Source organism: Macadamia integrifolia, chromosome 1 (assembly GCF_013358625.1).
Source record: "Macadamia integrifolia cultivar HAES 741 chromosome 1, SCU_Mint_v3, whole genome shotgun sequence".
Lineage (NCBI taxonomy): Eukaryota > Viridiplantae > Streptophyta > Magnoliopsida > Proteales > Proteaceae > Macadamia > Macadamia integrifolia.
Window position 1 is genome coordinate 33,859,481 of NC_056557.1, and position 12,650 is coordinate 33,872,130.

The 12,650-nt window shown below is 37.0% G+C and overlaps 2 protein-coding genes across 5 annotated transcripts in view; both read right to left on the minus strand.

Annotated features, from left to right (window-relative positions):
* Positions 1–4,123: 4,123 nt before the first annotated feature.
* Positions 4,124–9,836, minus strand: LOC122084751 (cleavage stimulating factor 64-like). Its single transcript, XM_042653190.1, has 8 exons — positions 9,487–9,836; positions 8,296–8,393; positions 8,108–8,185; positions 7,405–7,443; positions 6,779–7,312; positions 6,598–6,699; positions 5,012–5,191; positions 4,124–4,900 (listed from the first exon to the last, which is right to left on the minus strand). The coding sequence occupies exons 2-8, from the start codon at positions 8,386–8,388 to the stop codon at positions 4,778–4,780; spliced, it is 1,149 nt and encodes a 382-aa protein (XP_042509124.1). The 5' UTR covers positions 8,389–8,393; positions 9,487–9,836; the 3' UTR covers positions 4,124–4,777.
* A 1,472-nt stretch (positions 9,837–11,308) lies between these two features.
* Positions 11,309–12,650, minus strand: part of LOC122084721 (folate-biopterin transporter 1, chloroplastic-like) — a 12,448-nt gene continuing 11,106 nt past the window's right edge. The window contains exon 9 of one of the 4 annotated variants that reach the window (XM_042653165.1): positions 11,309–11,694. In XM_042653165.1, coding sequence (XP_042509099.1) covers positions 11,392–11,694 — 303 coding nt within the window. In that variant the 3' untranslated portion in view covers positions 11,309–11,391. Of the gene's footprint in view, positions 11,695–11,763; positions 12,172–12,650 lie in introns of those variants that run through there. The other 3 variants (XR_006141977.1, XM_042653171.1, XM_042653177.1) reach the window with 3 other exon arrangements.

The window sequence follows — 12,650 nt, forward strand, 5'->3', positions numbered from 1 at the left end:
AGTTTGATTGAACTCTCACATGGGTCTTGTTGGCTAGCTTTCCTATCATTTATAAAATCAGAACATGTAGACTTAGAAGGTGAAATATTCCTATTTAATGTCCTCCACATGCATGCAGCATGCAACCCCCCACATAATGATTAGTTCCTTGGCTTTACCTTCCACCCATATTGATAGATTCTCTTCCACCACCCAACCAATCAACCTATCTCCTCCTCCTCCTCCTCTTCCTCCTCTTTCCACTTTGAATCAATTATTTGGGTAATTGGAAAGCAATATCTGTAACTACTCTTGCATTCCTTATCACATTAGCTTATCATACAGGATTCAAAGTTGGGCTTCTATTGCACTAACTTATCATCTGAGATTTTCTAATTCCCCCACTTAAATCTTTGAAAGAAAAGTTGATGTTGATGTTGTTGTTGTATGTTATTTTTGTTGTAACAATAAAGTTTGTCAGTCTAGGGTTGTTGGAGAATTGGCATTACTGGCAGAATAATAGAGTTCAATTATAAGTTCATATTTTGTGGTGTAGCTACTTTCATTCATTGGGGCAATTTTGTCAATTTTCAACTTCCTTAGTCCAAATTCACCCAATGGAAGGCTAGCAATAGCTATAGCTTTTATCCTAATATAGCTAGAAAGTACATCAGCACATGCATGGCAGAAATCAAAACTAGAAGAAAGAAACAATGGAATAAATTATGTAAAAAAAGCAACCAATGTTAATTTTAATATTGTGATTTTTCATAACACAAAATATAATATTCCCAAAAGGATAATTAATTAATTAATTAATTAATATAAAGAAAAGGATGCAAAAATTTAGTACAAGAGGGAGGAAGGAGATGGATGGGTAGCACTAGCAGACAGTTAAGACATGGGTTTGTTTATAGACATCACAGTTGTTGTTGTTGTGGTTTAAGGTTGGACTAGTTTCAAAGTTCAAAGCCAGATTTGATAGAAGACTACACAAGTGATTCACAAGCAAAATTTTCGCAGTAGGTGAAAAGAATCTTACCACTGGGATGCCATAATGACCAACCCCTTATATACAAATGTCCAAATTATTTTCCCCATTATTTGAACAATTGAATGATTATGGGCCACGATATGGCACGTTTGGTCCAACAATTAGGTACGAATGTTACAACCTAGTAGTCAAGAGATCGAAACAACCTCTCGATATTCTCGGGGTAAGGCTGCATAGTTCTCACCCCTTCGGATCTCGTACATGTGAGAACCTTGTGCATCAAGACGCCTTTATTTTTTTTTATTTTTTTTTGATATGGATAGTATTCTATGAATGACGCTATTTTTGTTGGCCAACGACATTGAGCCATAGTAACTTAAACCACTCAGTGGCCGGTAATGTAAATTTCTAATCAATTATCTCATTCTTCTACCATGAACTAAATGGGTGTTTGTTATTATCATCAATTTGTGAAATGAGAAGTTGTGACCTTCTTTTAATTGCCCTTTATAGCCTTATTTTAAGATAAGGTGAAAAAGGAATTCTGAAATAATATGAAAAGATTTCTGTGTCATTATTAAAAGTTGTCATTTATCTTGCACATTTTTCAAATAAACATGTTAAATGACAAGATTTTTAATAAAAAAAATGACATATATATATATATATATATATATATTAAACATACAAAAAGATTAGAACTTCTCCACCTACTTGGTTTCAACAATATTTTCTCTGACCTAATAATGGAGTCTTAAAAAAGACAAGGAAAAACGACTGAGAACAACATCATAAGTTTCGTGGATACCTTGAACTAATAATGGAAGTGTACTATAAAACTGGGGAACAATGACTGAGAACAACATTAGTTTCATGGATAATCACAAGGTATCTATCAAATCACTTCTACAATCTTGAGTAGCCTGAGTTGGAACAGGGCCCAATCCAAGCAAACAATGGCCAACTTTCAACCACCTATCTACTTGAATCTGATCCCACCGGATAGTGGCATATCCGTTTACACGAGTAACAGCAAAGTTTACTCTTTTCTGATCTAGCAAGTCCTTAATGTCAAAATGATTTTCTAAGCTATTAAGCACAACATTGGAAACTCAAGAACAGTGGATAAGAATTGCTCGGTCGTCACCTTCAACATTGGAAAATCTTCAAGGCTGTCATTTGGTTGTAAGAGAAATTAAAAGGAAGAGAAGTGAAATTTTACAATCTAATAAAAATAAATAAATAAATAAAATTTTGCAACAAAGTTTTCTATTCGAGAATGACTCCTGCACCACAGACACAGGAGGCGCAATGATCATTGAGGGGCACACGTCACTTTGTCTGGAAGCAAAGCCACTCCAAATAGAACTTGCCCAAAACTTTTGTAATCATTACCACACATAGTTATGTCACTAACTCCAAATCATTCTATATTTGGTTATTAAATTTCACTTTACTTTGCATCTAAATATCTTGAATTTTTAAAGTAAAATAAAAATTACAACTAAAAGTATACTTACATATGATAAGAAATTTAAGTAATTTATATAATCATGTTAGATAATGATTATAAGAGTTACGCTTTTATGTTTGAAAATTCACTTTCTTTCACTTCAATTTCCCTTGCAACCAAATAAAACCACAAGAATATACAATTTGATGTGATATTATAACAGTTGATGTCGGTCATCTTCTGCTGTGGCTACCATGGGTATATGATCGTAAGTTGATTCCCAATTGAGAAAAGAACACGGATACCTTTTGGGAAGGATGGTATGAAGGTATTGTTGCGGAGTAAGAATCCATTTTTTAAAGCTTGAAACTAACAGAAGGACCTCATGATTCACTCAATAGATTTTTTTTTTTTTTAAACAAACTTTGGCGTTAAATTATTTTTGGTAAATTTTTTCAAATTTATTATTATTATTATTATTATTATTATTATTATTATTATTATTATTATTATTTTCTTTTTTAATTGATAGCAAATCATATACATCCACCTGCAATCTCACTTCCCACATTTCTTTCCCCTCCACCATCAGCTCTTCCTCCCTACCCCACATCCCCAACTAGGGGTGTCAATTCTTAAACCGAACCGGTAAAACCACCCAGACCAAACCGAACCAAAGCCTTATTGGGTTGGTTCGGTTTAGAGTATTGCAACCCCAACACCAAACCAAACCGCACCGGAAACCGGATGAACCCAAAACCAAACCGAAATCGGCTCAAAACTGAAACCAAACCGGTAAGAAACCAAAACACTCCAAAATTCATTAAAAAAATCAAAATTTGCATAGTTTTGTAAACATTTGTATGGAAAGTTGAATCCAAACTGGACCAAAAACCAAAACCAACCCGGTTACAAATCGATTTAAGAAACCGAAGACAAACCGAAACCAAACCGCACCGAAGCTGAAACCAAACCGAAACCAGAATTTCCTTATTGGTTCGGTTTCGGTTTCAACTTTCCCACACCGAAACCCACTCAACCCAGACCGAAACTGAGCCGGACCGACCGATTGACACCCCTATCCCCAACCAGTGGAGACGTGGCTGAAATGCTTCCCATCCCGTGGTCTAGGGGTATCAACGGGCCGATCTGGTTCAATTTTAGTCCAGGTTGAATCGGTTTTGGTGTGGAAATGCTTAAACTAAAACCGAATTAATAAGAAAATTTTGGTTTCAATTTGATTTTGGTTTCGGTACGGTTTGATTTCGATGTCTTTGATTTCTTCTATTGGTTTGTAATCAAGTTACTCAGTTTTTTGTCTGTTTGGATTTGACTTTCCATACAAAGATATAGTTTTATCTATGCAAAATCTGTTTTTTTTTTTTTTTAATGAATTTTGAACTGTTTTCGGTTTCTTACTGGTTTGGTTTCAATTTTGATCTGGGTTTTCAGCCGGTTTCAATTTGGTTTTGGGTTCATCCAGTTTTCGATGCATTTTGGTTTAGTTATGGGGTTGCCATACTCCAAATCAAAACCGACCCAACAAGGCTTTGGGTCAGCAAGGTGCTATCGCCTGAGATTCCATTACACACCGTTAGTGTACTGATCCCCTCTCATTTTTTATATGCTTATTTTGCGGTAAAAAGTAAATTCACATTTCAGCCCAAATGTAATTGGGTATGTCATAGAAGTATAGCTTGGTAAAACAATTAGAATTCAACTTCTAGAAAAATAGTTGCATTACATATCTAATCCTGAACATTAGGCAGAACTGGCAATTCATGGAGAGCTAGTGTTATGGAAATTTGACATATCGCAAATCCAGACTACATCACATCAACCCAGCAATCAGAATTGCAAACCTATAGACATGGCACAATGAGATGGCCACTACGGAGGTTTCCTTAGCATGCCACTGAAAGATACTATTGCCTTCTTTCAAAACCTGGGGCTTTAGTGCTGAAATAGTAACTACAGACAGAGACAGCATAACTACCAAGAACCATACAAGGATTTTCCAGAAAACTGTATTAAGGATGTTGAAATGAGCAAAGACAGAATTCACTGCACAGGAAAATATTGTGGCAGATCCACAGTAACATAACAAAGCAGCATCAATTCTGGTTCATCTTGCGCAAGATATTGATGGCTTCAACTACTCGATATTGAGAAAGAACTTCCGGATAATTCTCCGATGAAGCTGTCTAATAACTCAATCTGAAGATGAAACAAGAAAGGAACATTCTCTGCCACGATTATAATTGGCAAATATCAATATCTATATCAATATCATCTAGAGAAGATCACGCTTGCCGAATACTTATGCTTCTCAAAACAACCAGCCTCGAACATTAGTGTAGCATCTGCTGTAGCTGAACTACCTGATGCCTCTGCTCAGGTGGCAACAAATTAATCTGTTCTGGTGTGAGACTCATCACCTGTTGAAGCAGTGCCTTCTCCATGTCGGGTGTCAACTACACCCACACCCCCAAAAAATCACAAATTAAAAAAGGACAAAATGAGGATAATGCTGGATGGGCAAACCTTGTTCTACTGAGAGGATTAGACGAACACGCATAGATCACCTGTGGTGGACGAGGAAGCTGACTGTTGGGGCCCATCTGACCGGGTAATGGAGGTGGACCTCCAACCTGTACTCCTGTTGCATTTTCTGGTGGACTAGTCATCCAAGATGTCCCTCTTTCCATTTGCAGGGAGCCTCCAGCTTGATTACCAAAATCTGATACCAACTGTGATCCTCCAGCCTAAAAGAAACGCTTTATAAAGTGAGCATGAAAGGGTACATATCCAGTCCAAGTCTATGTTACAGATACAGGTATACATTAAGACTAATCCATTGCAAAGGCATTCAGACAGATTAAATTTCAGTAACATACAAGATCTGACATGCTTTTCCAATTTTTCTAGTACAGAATGCTCCCACTCAAGGAATGAACAGATTGATATCCAAGAAACTTTTATAGTGTGTTGTCCAACAAGATCTCAAATCCTCCACCATGCTACCTTCTCTTAACAGAGGTCATCATATGCCTTAAATTTAGCGTCAGTTTCTACTTTCAAGCCTTCACCATTCCAGGACAAAAGAACAGAATATAGAATTGTTATACACTGGTAATTTAATTAGTAATTACAACCATGTTTAACCTTTTAATCTCTAAAAGAACATAGATAATATATTAAGAGTATGGAAAGAGTATCAGAAAATAAATTTTGATTTATGCAAAGGTCGATTTACTGAGGTGATTGATGGAAAAGTTTAGAGAAGAAAGATCTCAATGTGGATCATTATTCAAAGAAAAATAAATAAAATAGAGAAATATAAGATGACTGAAGAAGCTTTTTTCTTCTTCTTTTTTTTTTTTTTTGGGGGGGGGGGGGGGGTGTGCGGGGAGAGAGTATCCTGTTTATAGTACTCGAGATAAAGTATATAAACATGGCCATTTCGTTTTAAAGGGAGAGGACAAGGGTTTCAAGTATATATATATTGACATAATAACATTGCTTCCAATACTGAGCAGCTTGATCGGACCAAGCCTCCACAATTTCAGAGTCTCCCTGTCGAAGGCCTTTCTCCCCGTTGGATAGGGTGGATCATTCCTTTCCTTAGACCGTACGTGGGAGTTTCCTACTCATACGGATCGGCAATCAATTCTTTTTGGTGTCCCATCTTAATCTACGTATCTAACTTTATGAGATTTTCTCGTAAATGTATCCCATTTTTCGGGTTAACAGAAGAGTTTATTACATGGGTTTTTCAACTGAATGATTAATAATCAATTTTTCCTTTCCTCCCACCTTCAGAGAATGAAGTATAGACACCCACCACCCTGCATTTTTAGAATTTTCTGAAAGGTAACTATCTCGGTTTCATATTAATATTCATATAAATAGATCTTTGAAAAAGCTTTCCTCCATAAGAAATAAATGACTTACTATCTTTGGGATCTGATGCTACATTGCTGCTCAATACCTTAGTGGACCGACTCTATTGCATAAGCGGATTATTACAAATATGTAAAATTGAAGCTGTGACCAGTGTTACAATTCCAAGCTTCACTGTCCACCAGGAAAGGCAGCTAGTGTAGCCCATCCTCACGATCAGGTAGGCCATGGTAACAGAGATCCAATTCAAGAACTGGAAAGGGAATACCTGATAAAGTGACTGGGGTGGTGGCTGATTCAGAAGTGGTGGGCCTGGTGGCTGTCCCAATGGAAATGAAGGACCAATGCTAGGTCGAGGTTTAGCACCTGACTGAAAATTTTCCATACATTTATATGTGACATCAATAGTTCTTATCGAAATAATTTAAAAACTTCAATGTAATGCTTACATGATAAGTGGATTGTGAAATATGTGACTGGGGTGCACCAGAATGCTGGAAACCCAGACTTGATCCCATATGTGAATTAAGCTGATGTGGGTAAGGTGGCATTGAAGGTGGCCTAAGTTGCTGTGGCAAAGGTGGTTGCATAGGCATAAGTGGAACACCACTGATCTGTAATGATTGTTGCTGCTGACTGGATACATTAGGCAAATGTATATTATGCATTTGAGAGGATACTGAATGTGTCACGGAGGTCACCGGCGCATTCAGATGTCCCTTAGTCTGCTGCACAGTTGGTAGGGCATGTGATGGCATACTCTGGGACTGAAGTGTCACTGGTGGAACATAACCAGATGGGATGGGCATTGCAGGATGGTTTTGATGCAGTTTCCTTGATTGAATTTGAGTCTGAGATGCACTTGATTGGTCCTGCTGTCCAACTGGTACAGGCAATGACTGAGCAGCTTGAATGTTTAGCGGCTGACCTGGTTGTGCTGTTTGCTGAGGTTGCTGAGAAAGTGCTTGCTGAATGTTTGGCATCTAAACAAAAAATTCAAGTCTAGTTCGTAAACAGCCATACCAATGTAAATTCAAGAAGAAATATTTTCAAGCCAAGGTCTGAATAGAAATACCACTTGCGGAGGTTGCACCATTCCAAGCATAATTTGTGCCTGAAGAAATATGTCAATGAAAGGACAATATAGTTCAATGAGCTAGTACAAATATTATATAACACCTGCATAATATGAGTTCTACAAGATCAATGTCATAATTGATCACTATGATGGATTTGCCTCACAGGATTTTCAAAAACCAATACATCAATTGCATTTATGAAATTAGCTAAAGATTGAGTCTCTGGCCCCAGAAGAAATTTAATCTAATCGTTCAGATTAACATTCACAAAGATCTTAGCAGTGTTCTTAAAGATGGAGGAATTGAGCAGGTCTTTGGGGAACTAAAAATCACAGAAGGTACATTCGCCCCATGAGCAGAGATTCTAAACTAATTAATATAAATATAAGTATACCAAGGGTTGATAAGATTTTAAAAGAATAAAAAGATTTAAACCAAGCAACAAATGGAGGGTATTATTCTATGACCCATGGACAAAGACACAAGGTGTCCAACACTGCAGCCTCTAGAGATCTAGAAACCAGAATAAAGCAGCCTGAATGCCAAAACAAGAGTCCTCACTAGGGAGTTCAATAGCTTGTCAATGTATCAAAAAGAGCACATAGAATATCCCTCCCTTAGAAATAAATCCTCTACATTAAATGAAAAAAAGGGAGGAAAAGATTTAGAGATGAGGAGGAAAATTAAAAAGAAAGAAACCTGGAAAAGGGCTCTGGTGAGAAGAGGATTCTCCACAAGAATCTGTCTAGCTTGCTGCTGGTTCTGTTCAATCAGAGTCTGAATGGAAAATTTAGAACATCAAAGTTTTTAGAATGAACAACAAATTTTATCATAAGGAAAAAGATGTAAAGGGGAGCGAAAAGAATATAACAAGAACTGAAGAATACCTTCATCTGACACATGATGTCATATAACTGATTCTTTGACATTCCAGCTAGATTAGAGGTGAATGCTTCACCCCCGATTGACTTCCCCGACATGGTTCCTATACAAATAAGCAAGCAATAGGCTTCAGCTGAATTCCACCCAAAGTTGTAAGGTTCTTATACGTCCCATATGAATTATATGTTGAACTAAATGGACGATAGAGCCCAGGCACGCAATACAAAAAATACAATCAGAAAAACTAAATTGACCATGTTTGACTTCTGATGTTAGTTGGTTCAAATAGGCCTCATGTCTTCTATTTCGTCAAGGAAATTGGCCTCAATTTTCTTTAGTATTATATAAATATCAGGAAACCATCACTGAATACTTCTCGTTCAATAAGCAGATAGATAAATGAATGTGGAGGAAATATGATTTTCTTGCCCTAGAATCTACAAAATAGAAATTGAACTTGACAAGAAAAGGGAAAAAATATTACAGAAAATGAATGTAATGTAAATAGCAAACATCTCGCCATTGATTTAATTTATCATTTTTTCACCCAGCCAATCGATTGGACAATCTGATGCCTCTTGGAAGAACATAATGTGAGATCATTGTTTCTCCTTTTCATTATCCAACAATCCTAGGGTTGATGTTTTGATCCTTTTGTATTTCTCCTTATTTGTCCGGGGCCTAGTGCATCTTGGTGGCCTCTTTCCTTGTAATCTTTTCTTTTCCCTTTCTTTGGGGTTTTAATATATTTATTTATTCACCCAAAAAATATATATATAATATAAATAAGAGTTCAAATTCGTGATAGGTACTATCCTATTTTTCTGAGTGGGGTGGAATTTCTTCTGAGTAGGAAGATAAATAATATGGATTCTATCAAACGGTCAATTTAGAATTATAAAATCAGAATATAGGATAGGTACTCATATTCCTATGTATATCGAAATAATTAATCTTGTATCTGTAGAGATTGGCATTTATAAAGGAACAGAACATGAATGGAATTACAGCTAACATTTCTCGCATGGATTAAGTCAGCTTCACAGTAAGTTATGAGTTGCGACAACAAAAAACGGGGATGGGACAAAACCTATTATCTTCTTCCACTGTTAAAGTGGAACAGACCAGAAATCCATTGATTAACAATAATTAAAAAAAAAAAATGATAAGAACGTAGAAAGAGAGAAAAAGCTCACTCGTGGCGATCAGAATCTCATATATCTGCTGCTACCGATGCTCGAATGGCCGGAATTAATAGACGATTCGCCGGAAATTGGCAACTACGCCCTGTTTTAGGTCACCGCCTTCTTCGCTTTCCTCTTGCGGATTGCTGAGAAGTGAGAACTGACAAGGCCTCAACCCAACGAGAGATGAGGGCGGGAGAAGCAGTACAAAGTAGAGTCCAATTGGCTTCGATTCTGAAACGGGGCAAAACAACGGAAAAACTATACATGAGATCTAGGGGATCGGTCGGGCTGAGTCGGTTTCGGGTTTGGGAGTTGAGACTGAGCGAATCTGAAACCAAACCAATAATAAGAGAAGGTTCGGTTTTGATCGATTTCGGTCTGATTTGGATTCAATTTATTTCGGTTTTAATTATATCAGTTTATTATCGGGTTGAGTCTGATTTATGTTTGGCTTGCCATGTGACAACATTTTTTCTGGTTTTTGGGTTGGTATCGGTTTCTTATTGGTTTAGATTATGTTTTGGTTCGGTTTTCTTGTTTGTTGCGGTTTTTATCGGTTTGTTATGGTTGGTTTTCACCCTATTCCAAAATACCCAAAACGAAACCGGCCTAACAAGGACAATTCGTTTTGATTTGGGCTATTTCGATCGATTTTGGTCGGCTTGACCAGTTTAATTTAGGGTTTGAGATCTCTCACGATTGAGGTTCATCAAAATCATCGATTAAATGATAAAAATACCCTAACTTCAACGTCTTTTGAAAATTGATAGAAGGAAAATGAACCAACCCCTACTGGTCTAGCTTCGGGAACGTCCAACAATCCTTATTTTCAGGGGACTATAAAAAAATGCCCATAAACCCCCACCCTTTGAAAACAGGAGTTGTCTCAGAGTTTCCTACTCTAGATCGGCAAGATTCCTCCTCCCTTGATATAATTGGGAAGAAGAATAGTACCTGGTTGTGTGGCCCTTGCACCAACACAAGGGCCAATAAGGGAAGACATAAGGGTATCAACAAGAAGTGGGTTTTTTATATTTCATAAGGGCAACCAAGTAGTTTTCTTTTCCTCTAATTCTAATTGGAAAAAGTTTTTCACCACCCAAAATGAAAGAGAGGATCTCTTCATTCAAGGTCAGTGCGTTAATCGTTTAGTTCAATCCAGTTCGATTGGGCTGAATTAGTTTTATACATGCACCAACCCTACCGAAGTAGGACCATTAAGCAGTGATGTGAGGAATTTGAGGCTTGGATGGATTGTAAGCAAATGGTGGATTGGCTATTAGAAGATGGCAAGAAAGAATGATCTTGGGACATGTTTATTTTGTCATCTGATAGCTCTAAAAAACTCTTATCCTACTTCCAAGGCTGTTAATATGGTAAAATGTAACAGATCCTTAGTGGTGGTGGGAAATGACTTAAGCTAGGAAAGATAGGTTCTGTGGATTAAGATGTGGTGGTGGGAAATCTAACTTTTACTCTGGACCTTGCTAGATTTAGCAATTTCAGATCATTGCAAATGCAATGGGACTAGGGGTGCAACCAGTCGCTTTGAGCCAGAATTTTTTTTGTATAAAAGAAGACTCTGCAGTAAAAACCAGGGTTTCAAAATCTGAATCAGGTCAAATCAAATTGGAATCATTTGAGACTGATCCTGAGCATGATTTCTACCAAAAGCAAATATTAACACCATCACTCAGGCTATGTTTGGAACGCAAGAAACAGGGAGCAAAGAAATGAAAAACATAATACGACAAAAGTTATGATGTCATCAACGATGAGTTTATGTATATGCCTCTCTCCTCTTTTTCTTAAAATTTCAAATTTTTTCTTCTCGCCTTCCAAACATAGCCTAGTTCCTGTATACTCAATGTAACAAAACAACATTGTCATCCATCAGGTCAAAGGACACCAGCCTCAATTCGACTTTGTCTGCTCAATATCCACATTACCCTTTGTTGTGGCATCTGGGCTGTCACTGGGAAGGAGGCCTAGGAGTGGCAAAGGAAACAGGGAACTGATATTGCAGAGAACTATCAAAAGAGCTAGGTTGTCAAAGTTTTTCCTTGTGACACCAAACAGTTGGGTCAAACCAGCACCCAAAAGCCCGCCAATGACACTACCTGCATTAGAGACTGACATGAGGGTAGCAAACAGTGTTGCTTCCATACCCTGTGGACATAATCTCGCTGCTAACACCAGAACAGGCATGAATGATGCCTGCAATATCCCACGATTTTAATTGTTAGCAAAACTTCAATTGCTCTGTTTTCTGAACAGTAAGAAAAATTTGGATAAATAAGTCACAAGAACAAGTTTTTATTCCCTGATAAAAAGTCACAAGAACCAGTACCACATTTTGACAACATCTTTTTAGTGATTCACTTTGACTTCTCAAATAAAAATGGAAGGCAGGCTACCAATCTTTAGTGATGAGACTTTTCTGTTTTTTTGGTGTAAAGGTAATGAGACTATTCTTACCATGCAATATAACTACTATTTCCACTTATATTCATTGTTTATTGATTAACTTGAGTTCTCATATATGAGGTGTCAAAATCTAACATTGTTCTGAACCAGGCCAGATAAACTGATCAGCAACCAAAACCTTTTTTACCAAAAGATCCTTCAACAACTCTAATTCGGCATTTATACCTCCTCCCTAGTCTTGTCGAGTGAAGCTGCATAAGTATACCACTTGCAAAAAAAATACTGTTAAGAGTAGTTTACATATGAAATAGGTGAAGAGAGAGAACAATGATTCATCATAGTTTAACTTGTGAACCAATCAGATGTATCTTTTCAAAATTAAAAAAAGAGCCTTAACAAAAATATTTTTTCACATGAAAAGAGGCCTTAACAAAATACTTTTTAAATTGATAAGGTGTCTCCAGAGACATGATTGTATGAAGCAGCAATTTTGCACCCATATGAATACTCACAAAAAAAAAAAAGGAATGGGTCCATGGCCGATGCACTGATTTCCTTCTTTGTGTGATGCGGTCTTATCAGAGTATTCCATAATATTACTAAGAAAAGAGTTCATGGGTGTTTTTTGGGATTGTCATCCACACCCCACACTAAGGTTTGTTGTATCCTGGATGCGGTTTGCCAATAAACCCATCAGCAGACTCATTATTGAGTGGGTGTGGGTGTTTTTTTTTTTTTTTTTTTTT

Bases quoted from the DNA above. Each gene is read 5' to 3' on its own strand.
- LOC122084751 (XM_042653190.1), bottom strand. From the start codon at position 8,388: ATGTCGGGGAAGTCAATCGGGGGTGAAGCATTCACCTCTAATCTAGCT. The intron at 7,444-8,107 runs GTTTCTTTCTTT...ATATTTCTTCAG, and splicing joins TCACCAGAGCCCTTTTCCAG to GCACAAATTATGCTTGGAAT. The intron at 5,192-6,597 runs GTATTCCCTTTC...CGTTTCTTTTAG, and splicing joins CACCCCAGTCACTTTATCAG to GCTGGAGGATCACAGTTGGT.